Here is an 18563-nt window from a genome sequence, read left to right on the forward strand (position 1 = left end):
TATCAAGTGCAGAGCAGGTAGATATTAAATGGGTATAGCTTTGGTAAAAGTTGGGGGTGAGAAGCAGGACAGGAGAATAATATTAATTCAATTTAATTTTAATCACAACATACATGAAACCATCCTGGCCTGAACCACTACCACTCAAAGGATTTGTGGGCTCCCTGTCCTGGAAGTGGAGCCCTCCTCATGTGATCTAGAACCTCAACCAACATATTAGTATCTCTGCCTTTTCAATGGTTTTCACTTGAGTTGTGTCCGCACAGTCCAGCTGAGTTCACCTGCACAAAAATCCAGCTGCAAAGAAATCATATCTGCATGTGGGAATGAGAGCTCTTTCTCCAGTCTCTGCTTTTTCAGACGGATAAAAATATTTTTCAGTGTTAATTTGAATTAAGTGGCAATCCAACTGGGAAATACAGTTATTATTGTTATTACTGGGAAATAAATATAATATTATTGCAGGTAACCCTTGCCTTACAACCACAACTGGAACCAGAATTTCCATTGCTAAACAAGCGAAGTGAGTCATAGTTAATTTTACAACTTTTTTTGGGGGGGGGGGGCACGGTTAAGTGAATCACTGCAGTTATTAAATGAATCATGTACTCCTTAAGCAAATCTGGCTTCCCCTATTGATTTTGCATGTCAGAAACCGGTTGGGAAGGTCACAAATGATTGTTCACATGACCCTGGGATGCTGCAACAATCATAAATAAATGCTACTTGCTAAAAATTTTGGTCATGTGACCACGAGGATGCTGCATTGGTTTTAAGTGCAAGCACCAGTCGTAAGTCACATTGTTCAGTACGTTGTTGCCATTTTGAATGGTCACTGAATGGTTGCAAGTTGAGAACTACATTTTTGTTAACATTAGCATTTACATTGCCTTTTTGCTGAAAACTCAAAGCATACACGGAACAGTCCTTCTCTCCTCTCCCCTTCTTTTATCCCCACCACAACAAACCCAAAATCACCCAAGGAAGTCACTTGAACCCGGGTCTGTCCATGAAGATCCAGGACCTGCGCCAGTATGCTACCCTCAACCCTTTCAGCAGCTTGATCCAGAGCTTTGGTAGGGCACACTCAGTGAAGCATCAGGAGGGATGTCCAAGTCGGCAGCCTCCGTGATTGACGGCTCACTTTGTCTGTAAGAGGAGGGCACTTCTAAAATGCAGGCCTTTAGATCAGCATAAGCCTGGGGCAACGTCCCCAGGTTGACCCAACGGTCGTGAGAAGGGTTGTAGCAATGAATGAGATGCGTATCTCGATAGGTGTTATGGCTGTACCCTCCCAGAATGTAGAGCTCTCCGTTCAGGATGGCAGAGGCAGCGATGACGTGAGCTTGGGGAAGTGGACGCAAGGTGACCCACAGGTCTTGCTCTGGACAGTACATCTCACAAGCCAGTTGGTCAGCGTAGCCCCCGTGCCCGTCCCGCCATCGTAGACCGCCAGCCACATAGATCCGCCCATTCAGCACCTCCATGATGTGTCCGGCACGCTCTTCCTGCATGGGGGCCAGAAGGAGAGGTGGACCATCTGGGCGATAGCGAATCAGAGAGGATTGACAGCGGCACGAGCCGTCGCTGCCCCCTGTGATGTAGATCCATCCATCCAGGACACAAGCTGCATGGCCACAGACTGGGGTTGGCAAGGGTGCACAAGGCCTGAAATAAAATAAAGTTGGGAATAAATAAAAGGGAATTAAAGGTAAAGTGAAGTCGTGTCAGACTCAAGGCTGTACTGCTCATCTCCGCTTCTTAGCTGAGGAAGCCAGTGTTGTCCAGAGACATTTTCTGTGGCCAGCATGACTATATGCCAAAGATGCATAGACAACTGTTACCTTCTCACCAAAGCTGCTCCTATTAATCTACTCCCATTTGCATGCTTTCAAATTGTTAGAGGGGGAGGAGCTGGAGCCGAAATGGGAGCTCATCCCATTGTGCATTGCTCGGGTCTTGAACGCGGGTTGTCAGCTTTCCAGCTGACAAGCTCAGGGTCTTTAACTATTGAGCCATTGCACCCCTCTAAAGGAAAATTAGGGATGTGAAAATAACTGCTTTGCTGGAGCATAGAGTGTGATGTTTAGCTAGCTCGTCGAAACCCAACGAGTTATTTGTGAAAAGCAGATATTTAGGTTGTCTTCTGAAATCATGCTCCTTCAGATTTATAGGGAGTCCTCGACTTACGACCACAATTGAGCCCCAGATTTCCATGGCCATTTATGACCTTTCTTGCCACAGTTGTTAAGTGAATCTCTGCAGTTAGTAACACGGGTGTAAAGTGAACCTGGATTTCCCCATTGACTTTGCTTGTCAGAAAGTTGCAGAAGGGGGTCACGTGACCCCAGGACACTGCAACCATCATAAATACATGCCGGTTGCCAAGCAATGTCCAAATTTTGGTGACATGTCCACAGAGATGATGCAACAGTCCTAAGTGTGAAAAAGAGTGATAAGTCACTTTTTTCCCAGTGCTGCTTGTACCTTCAAATGTGTAGGAGATGACCAGGCTGAACCTGAGGGAGGGATCAAATGTGTCATCAGTCACGAATTCTTTGTCCCCACAAGTGATTTAAGTCCAGCTGACCATGAATTCCTTATTTACTGCCAAATTGCTTTAACTGTCAGTAGTTCAGATTCTTGTAGAGAGCTTAAGCTTACAACAAATCTTTACAGTATGCCTATTGGAACTGCCTGGATCTCCTGTTTTCCCTGGCATTTGACAGAATGGTTACTAAACAAAAGATTTTAAGTTGAGGACTACCTATATCTTTTGCACTGCATGGTCTCCAGATCTGGGCCTAGCACATCTGCTTAAGTCTCCATGCGCTCCTACCTCCATGTGTTGCTCTGAGGTTCATAGCACTCCACAGAATCCAGGCAATAGACCTCATTGGAACTCCCCCCCAGAGCGTAGAAGAAACCATGCAGGAACACTGCAGGAAAATAGCTCCGGCAATTGGTCATGTCAGCTAGTCGCTCCCAACTCCCACAAAGAGGATCAAACCTGTAAAAGAAGGAATAAAAATTCTCAATGGAAATAATGCCACAATGTAAAAAAAAAGATGTTGAGACTTTAGAAAGAGTGCAGAGAAGAGCAACAAAGATGATTAAGGGAGTGGAGGCTAAAACATATGAAGAAATGTTACTGGAATTGGGTATGCCTAGTCTAATGAAAAGAAGGAGTAGGGGTGACATGATGGCAATGTTCCAATATCTAAGGGGTTGCCACAAAGAAGAGGGGGTCAAAGTATTCTCCAAAGCACCTGAAGGCAGGACAAGAAGCAACGGATGGATGAAAACCAAACAAGGAGAGAACCAACCTAGAACTAAGGAGGAAGTTAGAACAATTAGAACAATTAATCAGCAGAACAACTTGATTCCAAAAGTTGTGGGTGCTCCAACACTGGAGGTTTCTAAGATTGGACAACCATTTGTCTGGAATGGTATAGGGCAGGGGTAGGCAACCTTAGCTCTTTTATGACTCATGGACTTCAACTCCCAGAATTCCTGAGTCAGCTGACTCAGGAATTCTGGTAGTTGAAGTCCATGAGTCATAAAAGAGCCAAGGTTGCCTACCCCTGGTATAGGGTTTCCTACTTGAGCAGGGGGTTGAATTAGAAGACCTCCAAGGTCCCTTCCAACTCTGTTATTCTGTTAACTCTGTCTCCGAGTTGGTTATGAATGGGCCACTCGTCCTTATTCCTGGACAGTCCATGTGCCAGATATGTTCCTCCTGGTTAAGGAAGTCTAACTAGGGATATCCTGGTTCCTATTTCTCAGTTACAGAGTCCATCTGTAGAACGTTGGGTTAATTAGTATTTGCAAGAGGACCGAGAAGCCATAATCCCTCCTGGACTTTCTTAAAATCTTCTGGGATTTATCAGGCTATGTTTTGATTTCCACAACATATTTAGCTGGATAATATAAAGGATAGACATGTTATGGAAACACAGAAAGCCAGTTATTTCAAATATGGGGTCTCATACACACACAAAAGTAGCATTGGATAGATACATGATGGTATAATTATTTAACCAAATCAGACCAGGTAGAATAAAATTAGATCAGTGGATTAATTCTTTTTTCTGGCCTCTGGATACACAGGCAGAAGGCCAGAGAACAATTCTGAAGTACTCCAGGGTGTCAGGAATAAGTCTCTTCCCTGTCCAACCCATTCTAGGTTTTCTGAGCTCTATTTTTTTCTGAACTGTATGTGTGTGTGGGGGGGGGAATCAGAAGTTGGCAGATGGCCAAGCTCCTGATGATAAGGTTCCCAACTTCTCACATAACATGCATGGATGGATGGATGGATGGATGGATGGATGGATGGATGGATGGATGGATATCAATTGTTGCTAGTTCACCCAAAGGTGCTTTTTCAAAACACAACTGGACTTCATTTTTCCTTGAACACATTTTGCTTCTCATCCAAGAAGCTTCTTCAGTTCTAAAAGAAACTTCTTGGATGAGAAATGAAATTTCAAGGAAATACAAAGTCCAGTTGCCTTTTGAAAAAACACCTTTGGGACAACCATGATCTGGATGACTGGGAATCTCCATAGACATATTGCTAGTTCAGTGGCTTCATCATGAATCTTGGGGACATGGTGGCCTATGATGAGCACCCAACCAGTATTCCCAATCACTGGAGAACCATATAAAAATGTTTCAGCTGCCCCTCAGCTGTGGTTTCAGATGCCTTAACCTGGAATGCTGGTTGTTTCCAGCATTCATTCATTTGAATGCTGGATCAATCACAGAATGAGCCATGGTGGTTAGAATGTAGTACTACAGGCTACTTCTGCTGACTGCCGGCTGCCAGCAATTCAATAGTTCGATTCTCATTGGTTCAAGGTTGACTCAGCCTTCCATCCCTTCGAGGTCGGTAAAATGAGGACCCAGATTATTGGGGGGCAATATGCTGACTCTGTAAACCACCTAGTAAAAGGTAAAGGTTCCCCTGCACGTGCGTGCTAGTCGTTTCCAACTCTAGGGGTCAGTGCTCAACTCCATTTCAAAGCTGAAGAGGCAGCGCTTGTCCGAGGATGACTCCATGGTCATGTGGCTGGCATGACTAGACACCAAAGGCGCATGGAATGCTGTTACCTTCCCACCGTAATGGTCTCTATTTTTCTACTTGCATTTTTATGTGCTTTCGAACTGCTAGGTTGGCAGAAGCTGGGACAAGTAACAGGTGCTCACTCTGTTACGCGGCACTTGGGATTCAACCCGCCAAACTGCCGACCATCTGATCGACAAGCTCAGCGTCCAAACCCACTGAGCCACCGCGTCCCTTAAACCACCTAGAGAGGGCAGTAAAGCACTGTGAACTGGTATATAAGTATATAAGTCTAAGTGCTATTGCTATTTCCTTCCCTCATAATCATGACCATTGGATGCTTCATTAAACCATTAAACCTGACATCTTCCCACTCTTACTCAAAAGTATCTTCACTGAATGGGACCACATCTGTCCTCTCCTTCCTTCCCAATTCTTGTCTTCAAGCAGCAGGTCTTCCAACTCACCTGAACACTGAACACATAGTATCCCTGACGCCATAATAATGCTTCCCCCCAAAGAGGTACATCTTATTGTCCTTGACCACTACAGCATGCCGGAATCGTGGTTGCTCTGGGAGGTACCCAAGACGACGCCACTCCACTTGTTTGACCAAGCCGATGCCATTGAGGAAGCGGTGGGTGAACCAGAAATCCTGACATGGGCTGCGAGTAGCCATATTTTTTGTCAAAGTATCTCCTCCGCTAATCACAATGACCTTCTCTGGATATCTCACCCGGCAAGGAAGTTGCTCCATCTTGGAAGGACCTGGTGGAATGCTAGCTAAGGATTGAACCATGAGGGTGTAGAGGCGACCAGGATCAGCCATCATCTCTTCTTTCCGCACCTGCTTGAGCTCTCGATTGGACATCAGTGGGAATCTGATGCACTGCAACACTTTCTCAGCACAGTTCATCCGCCCAGCCCAGTCAGCAGTCAACCAATGGACAGCTCCTTGGAAAGCTTCTAGTTCATGGAGGATGTAGAGTGAATCAGAACCAAGAAAGTCCACAAGCTGATTCACAGGAAGATCTAGGAACTTTGGCGTTTTCATGACACGAACAAAGTTGTTTAATATAAACTTCTCTGCCGTGCTTTCAAGATCATGTAGACTATAAGCATGGGCAAAAGACAGAACATCCAAGCAGGTTTCTGGAGTGAGCTTGTAGTGGAACAGATCCAGACAGAGATCCAAGATGCCAGAGACTTGATACTGAAGAGCGGCTTGTGCAGCTTCAAATATATAATCCCATCCACCTCTCAGCACTCCTGTGTAAGCAAAGGAGATGATCAACCCCAGATCAGCTGCAGTGAATTGGGTGCAAAGAGGAACCTTGGTCTGTTGAGTTTCCTTCATGCCACTGGTAAACATACCATGGAAGAATTCACAGCCACAAGCCAAGGCTAAGCGGTGAACTGCAAGGAGAGAAGATGAAGTCAGGAAATGGAGGGACTGTACCTTTAACACAAGTCATAATGACCCTAACTTCAAGACAATTCCTACCCCAAATCTGGCTTTTTCCAGTTCTTCCCAACTTATTGAGGCTTTGCAATCTAATTTTTTTTTTGCTTTTCTATCAACTCTATCTTATTCACCTCAGAATAACAGAGTTGGAAGAGACATTGAAAGCCTTTTAGTCCAATCCCCTGCTTAAGCAGGAAACCCTGTACCATTTCAGACAAATTGTTGTCTAATCTCTTCTTTAAAAACCTCCAGTGTTGGAGCACCCACAACTTCTGGAGGCAAGTTGTTCAACTGGTTAATTGTTCTGTCAGGAAATTTCTCCTTAATTCTAGGTTGGTTATCTCCTTGATTAGTTCCCATCCATTTCCACTTTGGAAAATAGGTTGACACACACCCCTTTTTTGGGGGCAGCCCCTTAGAAATTAGAATATTGCTATCATGTCACCACTACTCCTTCTTTTCATTAAACTAGGTAAAGGTAAAGGTTCCCCCGCACATGCGTGCTAGTCGTTTCCAACTCTAGGGGCTGGTGAACATTTCCGTTCCAAAGCCAAAGAGCCAGCGCTTGTCCAAGGACGTCTCCGTGGTCATGTGGCTGGCATGATTAGACACCGAAGGCGCACGGAACGCTGTTACCTTCCCACCGTAGTGGTCCCTATTTTTCTACTTGCATTTTTACGTGCTTTCGAACTGCTAGGTTGGCAGAAGCTGGGACGAGTAACAGGCGCTCACTCTGCTACGCGGCACTTGGGATTCGACTCACCAAACTGCCGATCTTCTGACCGACAAGCTCAGCGTCCTAACCCACTGAGCCACCGCATCCCTTTCATTAAACTAGACATACCCAATACCTCGAAATGTATCTCCTTCAGCTTTAAGTTCCATGTCCCATCCGATGCCTTCATTGTACAGCTCTTCAAGCCTCTGTAGTGTCTTCCACTTCTCTTCCACTGGACTTAGCCTATCCTCATTCTCTATTCCTATCAGCACTACCTTGCATATTTCAGCCACACGAGGGACACCCAGGGCCTCAGCTGCATCTAGGATGTCTCCAGCCACGATTGGGATGGGCCCTAACTCTCCTGTGTAGGCAAAATTCAAAATGGCCTCCCAGCCAGAAGGTGTGGTCACACCATCCAAATTCATCCCTTCTTGCACCCCACATTCTAAACGCTGCAGAAAGACAGAACTGACTGCAGCCAGAAGGATTCTGTGGGCTTTATAGTCCTTTTGACCCAAAGTCACGGTTGTATCCACAAGAAGGTCCTGTCCCCTCAGCAGGAGAGCTGCAGTGAAAAATCCTTCTGCGTGTCCCTCACTCCGCAATTCCAACTGTTGTTCTGAAGAAGTTTCCAACACATCTGGAGCTCTGTCCACGCAGGTCATCCTTTTCTGAAAAAAAGATAGTTGTGAGGGGAAAAAAAACCGAACTCACAGCTGGGTGATCCCTGTATTAGTGCCATATAAAAAAGATTCTCATCACTCTTTCTCCAAGAAGGTACTTTAAGAATCTCACCCTATTGTTTCTTTTTCAGTAACATCACAGCTTCATGAAACATTTGGGAGAATTGGAAAGTGTTCATGTTGTCATATTTTGGTTGATCCTAAATCATTATCATCATCATATCATGATGTCATCACTTTACAAATTAGAGATTTTTCCTCCCACAAACTGTGACGTCTTCTTGGAACCCAGTGAGAAAAATACCAATGAAAGCATGGAAGACAGTAAAATGGGAGAATATCTAAATACATACAGGTAATCTTTGGGTTGCAACCACAGCTGAACCCAACAATTCTATTGTTAAGCAAGACAGATGTTAAGTGAATTTTGCCCCATTTTCCGATCTTTCTTGCCACGGTTGTTAAGTGAACCATAGCAATTGTTAAGTTAGTAACATGGTTTTTTTTTAAGTTTTATAAAAAGTTACAATATTATCCCCTTCCCAAACCCCCCCTAACCCCCCTCCCCCACTTCCCAAAGCTGATTACAGGGTTACAAATATATAGTAATCATAATCTAACTAACATTAATCAACTATATAAAAAACCAAACACATAATACACTTTAACCCGCCTTTAACATAATTACCAACACTCTAAAATACCCAACTTCTAAAAAAAATAATAAATTATAACAATAACAATCTAAAATTTACTCATAAGCTAAATGGAACTTTTTAGTCCCATATTTTTTCTGAATATAATCTATCCATCTTCTCCAAACCGAAATGTATCTCTCTTGTGAATGATCTTTCAAGTAAGCAGAAATCTTAGCCATTTCTGCTAGATTTGACACTGTAAGCGTCCACTCCTCTATAGTAGGCAGACAATCCTTCTTCCAGTATTGCCCTACCAATAACCTCGCAGCTGTTATCAAATTCAAGTAACATGGTTGTTAAGTGAATCTGGCTTCCCCATTGACTTTGCATCTCAGAAGGTCGCAAAAGGAGATCACGTGACCCTGGGACACTGTAGCCATCACAGATAACATGCCAGTTGCCAAGCGCCCGAATTTTGACCACACGACAATAGGGATGCTGCAGTGGTCGTAAGCACGAAAAACAGTCATAAGTCATTTTTCCAGTGCCGTTGTAACTTCAAACTGTCACTAACTCGAGGTCTACCTGTACTGTCCTCAAGTCATTGAATTACAATCACAGCACACAAAGTAGTGTATGAGACAAAGGTCACACTTTTTCACTGTGTAGGAAACATGAAATATTATGTAGTGGCTCCTAGAACTGAATGGCGATTCTTAGAAAATCTACAGATATGTAATGTGCCAAAATAGTATGGTATGTCCTCTTCCTCCCCTTGATACCCACCCCCAGAACTACATACGGTAACCAATACATAATGGATACGAGCATGCCTGTGTGTATTTTAATTGGGAAAGGATGTGTTGTGGTTGAGGTTTTGTAATCTGAATCAGAGATTAATACTCCCCTATTAAACAATTAGAAATCAGGAGTTCCGCCCTAATTTCTGGCAATAATTGTTTTGTCAGTGTTCCCACCCACTTCATGAATACTGTTCCATTTTGTTCTGAGTGTGTGTTCATATCCAAACAAAACTTTCAGCCTTGTTTTGTTTTATACTGTAAGTCACAGTTAACTTTGCATAGCACGCTAATCACAAAAGCTATTGACAAACCACAGTGGTTGGGGTTCATGGCAGTGTATTGAGCCTAAACATAGTGAGTCACACTTTTTCTCACTCTTAGTGTGATGTGTGATGTCAGCTAATCTATGAACAGGCCTTGTCTCTTGTTTGGGATGTGCCTTCCTATTCCCGAGGCTTATCATTTCCCATCGGTTCTTCGAGAACATTCAAGTCTGAGCTGTAATTATGATTATGACTGTCTGATACTCAAGTAAGAAACAGGGTGGACATGCAAATCCCACAGAAGACTCTTGCCACATGCACACATGACGCATGACCCTTAAGCCCTTTGCCCTTGACCCTCCCACATTGACAGAGCTCCTTTGTAACTCCCTGGGGATCCCCAGCCCAAATCTCTCACCTGTGTCTGCTAGGACGGGGTCCTTCTTGGACCTTTGTGGTATCCGTAGCTATGGCATGACCTCTGTGGTATGCTGACCATCAGCTTTGATGCTAACTTGCAAAGTTAATTATAGCCAAGCACAAGTTATTAAAAGAGGACAGGATGGCCAGACAGGACCGGCTGGTTATGTTTAGCTTTGATTTCCAGCCCGTTGCATTAACCAAGCAACTGAAGTGTAATTTTTTCCCCCAGATGCCACGAAGGAAATAAAGCTGTTTCGTAATTGTCACAATCACAGCTATTAATTGGGACTCATAGTTAATGGACATTCTTATGCTGAAAAAGCAAAATAAATCCTTGTTCATTTAAAGCTAGCACAGACAAATCCTTTTCCTGACGTATAGGGAGTCCTCAACTTACAACGGTTTGTTTAGTGACCAAACTTACAACGGCACTGAACAAAGTGACTTGTGACCATTTTTCACACCCATGACCATTGCAGCATCCCCAAGGTCATGTGATTGACCTTCAGATGCTTGACAACTGGTTCATATTTATGACGGTTGCGGTGTCCCGGGGTCACGTGATCCCCTTTTTGGGACCTCCTGACAAGCAAAGTCAATGTGAAAGCCAGATTCACTTAACGACGGTGTTGCTAATTTAACAACTGCGGTGATTCACCTAACAAACGTGGCGAGAAAAGTTGTAAAAATGGGACAAAACTCACTTCACAAATTTCTCACTTAGCAGCAGAAATCTCAGGGTGATTTGTGCTCGTAAGTCAAGGACTACTGGTACTGATTTTTCTCTATTTCTCTTTTTTTATCAATGTTGTCTCTCTCCATGTGTGTGTGTGAGAGAGTGTGTGTGTGTGTGTGTGTGTAGTGTATTTATCTGAATACACACAGACAAAGCAGACTACAGAGAGAGAAACATCCTGGGAACTCTGTTGGTTTCTGTCTAAAACTTTAGGTGGAAACTGTAAACCATTCCCCCCTCCTCCTCCCCCCACAGGAACATTTGACCTGAACTTGATGCATTTCGGGGGAAAAGTCAGAATAGTTTCTACCAAGGTGGGTGGGGAGTGGAATTCAGGGAAACTTTTTTAATGAAATCTATCTTGAGTTGCCGGATGACCTGAATCCATTCTTTACTTCAGAGACGCCGGGGTTTAGTAATAAAAATACCAGGAAATCCAGACGATTGTAATTTAATATGCGGAAGGATGATTAGGCAAAGAGTTAAGGCGATCGAAGTCCTCAGCAAGCTCCTGTGCTCCTTCTCTTTTCACAGGTATCCATCACACTCTTACATCTGAATCTCCCTTCCCCCCCCCACTTCTTGAGCCCCTTTTCTCTTGCTTGTGAGTAGGGATCTTCCTCTTCAAGGTGATCCCTTGTTTGGCTTGGGTGATCCCTCTCCTGGACCAGAGGGTCATAATTGATCATCCAAAGCCTCCTCAGATGGGTTTCTGCTCCACCTCTGAACCTTCTGTCTAAGAGTGTTTTCCAACCTTGTCAACTCTAAGATGGGTGGACTTCAACTCCCAGAATGCATCAGCCAGCACGAATTGAAGTCCATCCATCTTAAAGTTGCCTGGTTTGTGAAGCAATGTTGTAGACCGATGTTTGTCATCACAATCTGCTTGCAGGTTCTTCTGATAATTTTATTACTTCATCAGTCCCATCCACCCTGTCTATTGCCTTTGTTCTACTTCCCTTAACCTTACCAAGCATAGTTTCCATAATAGCTCAACATCTTCTATCACATGACCACAATAAGTGATCTGCTTACTGATCATAACCAGCAGTCAATTATTGCTTGGTCAACAACCAATTGGATAGTTGTTTTTGCAGTTCACAGTGCTCATATTAACCATCTCCAGATCTTTATTTCAAAAGTCTCTCTCTTGCTCTCATTTCAAAGTCCAGCTTTCCACTTTCAATGGAAAAAACCACATTCATTTAACAAATTTGATCTCTGTGGTCTTAAAAATCCTTTATGATTATATTTTAATTTTTATTCTTCCCTAGAGCTTATTTCTGCTTGTCTAGCCGCTGTCCATCTTCCTTGCTTCCTTGCTTCCTTCCTTTCCAAGAACCCAAACCTATTTTATACCTTTGCTTCTTCACCATCTTTCTTTCTTTCTTTCTTTCTTTCTTTCTTTCTTTCTTTCTTTCTTTCTTTCTTTCTTTCTTTCTTTCTTTCTTTCTCTCTCTCTTTTCTTTCTTTCTTTCTTTCTCTCTCTCTCTTTCTTTCTTTCTTTCTTTCTTTCTCTCTCTCTCTCTCTTTCTTTCTTTCCTTCCTTCCTTCCTTCCTTCCTTCCTTCCTTCCTTCCTTCCTTCCTTCCTTCCTTCTCTCTCTCTCTCTCTCTCTCTCTCTCTCTCTCTCTCTCTCTCTCTCTCTCTCTCTTTCTTTTCTTCCCAAGAACCCAAATGTATTTTATAACCTTTGCTTCTTCACCATCTATAATAAGTTCACTAAACAGGATTGGCAACGTTATTTGTCTTCATAAATGTCAACATTAACCCACAGTTTTCATTTTCTGTTTTTATTTTCATAACGAGTTCCCAATGGCATTAACTTTCTCTGTTTGAAAGGCAAGGTCACACATCTTTCCAGCAATGTTTTCTTTCCATTAAAAAGCTAGTTTTCTTTCCCGTAAGAAGCAATTTTTGTCCAGCTTTATCAGTATCAAAATGCAACTGTTTTTTGTATTATTATTATTTCTTTTTGAGTAGTCAATACAGGTAGTTCTTGACTTACAACCACAACAGAGCTCAAAATTTCTGTTGTGAAGTGAGACATTTTTTAAGTGAGTTTTGCCACATTTTATGTCCTTCCTTGCCAAAGTTGTTAAGTGAATCACTGCCCTTAGTCACATGGTTGTTAAGTGAGTCTGGTTTCCCCATTGACTATGCTTGTCAAAAGGGGATCACATGACCCCAGGACACTGCCACTGTCATAAATATGAATCAGTTGCCAAGCTTCTGAATTTTGATCATGTGACCCTGGGGATGTGGCAAGGGTGAAAAATGCTCATAAGTCACTAAGTGAACTGTTGTGAGTTGAGGACTATCTTTAGTCTGATTCATACTAACTAGAGCAGACATGTCAAACACAAGGCCCGGGGGCCAGATCCGGCCCGCGAAGTGGTTTCATGTGGCCCGTGAAGCCATCCTGGAAACAGTGAGGGAACGGCCCCCACTGCCTTGGCCCTGGCCCAGAGACCCTCCTCCTGCCAGAGACCCTCAGATCTGTCCCACTCCTGCCCAGGCCCCCCCATAGGCACCCTTGATGTAAATGATGTAGAGCTGGCCACGCCCACCCAGTAGGCCATACGCACTCTAGCCACGCCCACCCAGTAGGCCACGCCCACCCTGGCCATACCCACCCGGCCCCCTGAGGGCAACCGCAATGCTGATGCGGCCCTCAATGAAATTGAGTTTGACACCCCTGAACTAGAGCAACATTTTTCCTAGCCTCTTGCTTGTAGCCTCAGAACAGTCCAAAGATCTTTTGGCAAATTACGATGTGAGTGAGATACATGTGGACATGCCTTGTACGCATGTCCTGTATTTGTGTCTGTATTTCTAAATACTATAACTGTTTCTATCTAGAATTAAGAAAAGTCTGAAATCCCTGCTCCTTGTTTGCTGATGTTTCTCCAGAGGGAAACCTTGAATTTTCTCATGTTCCATGTCTATGGAGGTTCTCCGTCATCCAGGCCATGGTTGTCCCAAAAGTGCTTTTTTCAGGAAGCAACTGGATTTTTTTCGTTTTTCTTTGAAGACGTTTCGCTTCTCATCCAAGAATCTTCTTCAGCTCTGACTTCTTCTGCTTCAGAGCTGACAATTGACAATCTTTCCACCAGCCCAAATATTAATCCAATTTAGCTTATATTGGTTTCCTTAAAACCAATAAGTCAATTTCAACAACCAGTTGCTATCTAAAGCTCCATGCCAAGCTACTAGAGTCCTCCCTAAGACAGATAGATCCTTGACTTGCAACAGTACACTTAGTGCAGGGATCCTCAAACTTGGCCACTTTAAGACTTGTGGACTTCAGCTTCCAGAATTCCTCAGCCAGCAGGAAGTCCTCAAGTCTTAAAGTGGCCAAGTTTGAGGACCCCTTGATTTAGTGACTCTTCAAAGTTACAACGACACTGGAAAAAAAAGGTGACCTATGACCCTTTTTCACACTTACAACCTTTGCAGCATCCCCATGGTCACGTGATCACAATGCTTAGCAAATGACTCATATTTATGATGGTTACAGTATCCCAGGATCATATGATCACCTTTTATGACCTTTCGGCAAGCAAAGATAATAGGGAAGCCAGATTCACTTAACAACCATGTTGCGAACTGCAATGATTCACTTAACAATGGTGGCAAGAAAGGTCCTAAAGTGGGTCAAAGCTCATTTAACAACTGTCTTGCTTAGCAACAGATATGTTGGGCTCACCTGTGGTCATATGTCAGGGATTTCTGTTGATCAGTTGTTAAGTGAATTTGGCCCCATTTTATGACCTTTCTTCCCCCGGTTGTTAAGTGAATCACTTCAGTTGTTAAATTAGTCACGTGGTTGTTAAGTGAATCTGGCTTGCCCATTGACTTTGCTTGTCAGAAGGTCGCAAAAAGTGATCGCAAGACCCCAGAACACTGGAACCGTCCTAAATATGAGTCAGTGGCCAAGAGTCTGAATTTTGATCACATGACCACGGGAGTTCTGCAACGGTCCTAAGAGTGAAAAACAGCCATAAGTCAATTTTTAACAAGGCTGTTGTTTGAAGGGCCACTAAGTGAACTGTTGTAACCTGAGGACTATCTGTATTTTGCTCCGCAAAGGAAGACAAATCCGACGGAAACGGGCAACGTGAACCGGTTTGATTTTGGGAAAGGAATACAATGTAAGCCTGGGTGTGTCCTGTCACAATGGAGTTACACCTCTAAAATTACACATGCAACCACTTTTTGAAAGGTTCTTTCTTACACTTTGGGGAAATTCCCCGGGTGCCTCAGAAAACATTTGTTCAGACTGGCTTTTCATTTGGACTGTCTAGATTCCAGGAATGGAACAAAGGGTGGGAGGTAAAATGAGAGAAGAATGGAGTGGAGAACAGAAAGTGGGTGAAAGGACACGGCCGATATCAGATAGTCCCTGACTTACATCCATGCCATGTTACAACGGCATTCAAAAAAGTGAATTATGACTGTTTTCCACACTTATGGCCATTGCGGTATCCCCACGATCGTGTGATCAAAATTCAGATTGAACAGTTTAACAGTAAGGGGGTTGGAAGGGACCTTGGAGGTCATCTAGTCCAACTCCCCGGTCTCGTAGGACACCCTATACTCTTTCTGATAAATGGCTGTCCAGTCTCTTCTTAAAAGCCTCCAGGGATGGGGCACCCATAACTGGCAACTGGCATGTATTTATGATGGTCGCAGTGTCCTGGGATCATGTGGTCACTTGTCGTGACATTCTGACTAGCCACGCCGACGGGGAAGCCATATTTACTTAACAACCATGCTACTAACTTCACAACTGCAGTGATTCCTTTAACAATGGTGGGAAGAAAACTTATTAAACTCATAAAATTGGGTCAAAACTACACCATTTCAGATAAATGGCTGTCCAGTGAGGGTTCCAAATTACCATGACACTGAAAAAAAAAAACTTGTGACCAATTTTCACACTTATGACCATTGTAGCAGGTCCTGTGATTTACATTCAGATGCTTGACAACTGGCTCATATTTATGTCGGCTGCCTCCTTAAGTAACACCAGCTGCCTGCAATTAGTGCAGGTTCGAGTCCCACCAGGCTCAAGGTTGACTCAGCCTTCCATCCTTCCGAGGTAGGTAAAATGAGGACCCAGATTGTTGGGGGCAATTAAGCTGACTTTGTAATAATGCCGCTTGGTGTGTGTGTGTGAAAGCCCTAATAAGCAGGCATATACATAGAATGAAGGCTACTGCTAAGCTTGTAAGCCGCCCTGAGTCTTCGGAGAAGGGCAGGATATAAATGTAATAAAAAAAATAAAAAAATAAAAAATGTGGTCCCCTGGTGCAACCTTTTGACAAGCAAAGTCAGTGGGGCAATGAGATTCACTTAACAACCGTGTGGCTAATTTAACAAATGGGGCAAAAATGGGGCCAAACTCACTTATCAAATTTCTTACTCAGCAACATAAATTTTGGGGCCCATTTGTGGTCGTAAGTCGAGGACAATCTGTTGCAGAGGTACACTCCATTTTTGTATTAAACAGGATGCAGTGGTGGGACCCCCTTCCAAAGGATATTGAGAAAGATCCCCCCCCCACCTTACAAAAGGGATGCACTCATATTTACACATTTCAGAAAAGAACAACATGAGCAACTGATGATGTAAGCATGTATATTCATAGGTTACTCAGGTTTCCATAGATCATGGATTTCAGATTATTTCCTGCTCCTGCTTATCTTCAAGACAAGGAAAAGGAGAAATGAAGAATAAAACAAGAGGGGAAGCATCTCCCCTAAACCAAGAAAGGGGGGGGCAGTTAAGAAATGGTAGATGCCAAAGAGAAAACATCACCCATTGGCACTTTGAGGCCTAATCTATGGAAATCGTTCTAATAAGATAAGAGGCTGTGCTTCAAAAAAAACGCTTTTATCTCTTTTAAGATAACAGGCTGTGCTTCAAAAGGTTTATATCTCTTAGTCAGTTCCATTGATTTAAGAGAAAAACAGAGTTGTAAGGGACCTGGAAGGTTTTCTACTCCAACCTCCTACTCAAGCAGGAAACCCAATACCATTTCAGACAAATGGTTGTCCAGTCTCTTCTTAAAAACCTCCAATGTTGGGGTATTCACAACTTCTGGAGGCAAGTCATCCCAGTGATTCATTGTTCTAACTGTCAGGAAATTTCTCCTTAGTACTAGATTGCTTCTCTCCTTGATCAGTTTTCATCCATTGCTTCTTGTCCTACCTTCTGGTGCTTTGGAGAATAGCTTGACTCCCTCTTCTTTGTGGCAACCCCTGAGAAATTGGAACACTGCTGTCGTGTCACCCCTAGTTCTTCTTTTTATTAAACTGGACATACCCAATTCCTGCAACTGTTGTTCATATGTTTTAGCCTCCAGTCCCCTAATCAGTTTTGTTGCTGTAAAAACTGTTTTTTTCCCAGAGGATGTTGCTTGGATGGCTTCATTTGGGCAGATGACCCTATTTTCTTTTCTTGTGTTACAACCATGAGGCTGAACTCCATTTGTATAGGCTTAGGGGTTAAAATTTGGAGTCCTTTGATACTGCATTGCCTTGGCATTAAGAAGGTAATGGAACTGGGCATGGCTAGTCTAGTGAAGAGAAGGACCAGGGGAGACATGATAGCAGTGTTCCAATATTTGAGGGGGTCTCACAGAGAGGAAGGGGATCAACCTATTTTTCAAAGCACCTGAAGGCCAGACAAGGCATAACAGATGGAAACTGATCAAGGAGAGATTCAACCTGGAAATAAGGAGAAATTTTCTGACAGTGAGAACAATCAACCAGTGGAACAGACTGCCTTGTGGGAGCTTCATCACTAGAAGCTTTCAAGAACAGACTGGATTGCAATCTGTCAAAAATAGTGTAAGGTCTCCTGGTTGGGAAGGGGGTTGGACAAGAAAGATGACCTACAAGGTTCCTTCCAACTCTGTTATTCTATTCTATTCTATTCTAAGATCAGGGGAAGGAGGAAAGAAGGAAGGTAGAACATCTGCTAAGTTTACAAGGACTCCATCTGGTCACTCAAGAACCAGGTGAAATTCTCCACTCCTAGTCTCTTTGAATAACCTCCTCTGTTGCTTATGCATAGTGTTTGCCCTCATTTGTTCTGGATTAGCCTTTCAGGAGTTGAGAGTTATGGCCTTGGATCTTGTTCAAGTCAGCACCATGGACCAGTTCACAGGGTGCTACCAGTTCAAAATCTTCATAGCTCATGAGTGTAGGGAAGAGACTCTAGGATTGTGTAGTTCTGCCTCCCGTTATGGGTGTGCATCCTATTTCCCAACAGTGACAGGGTTCAGATTAAACTACAGCCTGGAGCATTTCTATGACATAGGTTTATTTACACGCATACAACAATAAAGGCATGCATTACAGGTGTGACTAGTCTCGACCTCTCTTTAGGCAATTGAAATTACCTCATTCAGCATAACCAACCTCAGCCACCCCTGGTTAGCAATAGCACTAGCATTTAGGCTTACCTTCTGCACCATAGTGCTTTACAACACTCTCTGGGCACCTTACAATGTTTTGCATATTGGATATTGCCCCAACATCTGGGTCCTCATTCTATCAACCTGGGAAGGATGAGTCAACCCTGAATCCTATCAGGGTCAAATTCAGGGCTGTGGGCAGAGTTTGCCTGGAACACTGCATTTTAACCACCGCACCACTCGAGCCGGTGAGACTCGAACTGCTGAACTGCTGGCAGCCAGCAATCAGCAGAATTAACCTGCATTAACTGCATTCTAACCACTGCGCCACCAGGGCTCTT

General features: G+C 43.5%; 1 protein-coding gene across 1 annotated transcript; it reads right to left on the bottom strand.

The window, feature by feature from the left end:
- Nucleotides 1-801: 801 nt before the first annotated feature.
- Nucleotides 802-10095, bottom strand: KLHL33 (kelch like family member 33). Its single transcript, XM_083376090.1, has 5 exons — nt 10057-10095; nt 7382-7922; nt 5533-6481; nt 2840-3010; nt 802-1668 (listed from the first exon to the last, which is right to left on the bottom strand). Exons 2-5 carry the CDS (start codon nt 7914-7916, stop codon nt 1053-1055), a joined length of 2271 nt encoding a protein of 756 aa, XP_083232216.1. The 5' UTR covers nt 7917-7922; nt 10057-10095; the 3' UTR covers nt 802-1052.
- Between the last annotated feature and the right edge of the window lie 8468 nt (nt 10096-18563).

This window comes from Vipera ursinii (genome assembly GCF_947247035.1).
Source record: "Vipera ursinii genome assembly, chromosome: Z".
Taxonomy (NCBI): Eukaryota; Metazoa; Chordata; class Lepidosauria; order Squamata; family Viperidae; genus Vipera; species Vipera ursinii.

Coding starts and splice junctions, on each gene's coding strand:
- KLHL33 (XM_083376090.1), bottom strand. CDS start 7,916: ATGACCTGCGTGGACAGAGCTCCAGATGTGTTGGAAACTTCTTCAGAA. Junction 3,011..5,532: donor ACTATGTGTTCAGTGTTCAG/GTGAGTTGGAAG, acceptor CTTCTTTTACAG/GTTTGATCCTCTTTGTGGGA. Junction 1,669..2,839: donor CCTCAGAGCAACACATGGAG/GTAGGAGCGCAT, acceptor ATTTTATTTCAG/GCCTTGTGCACCCTTGCCAA.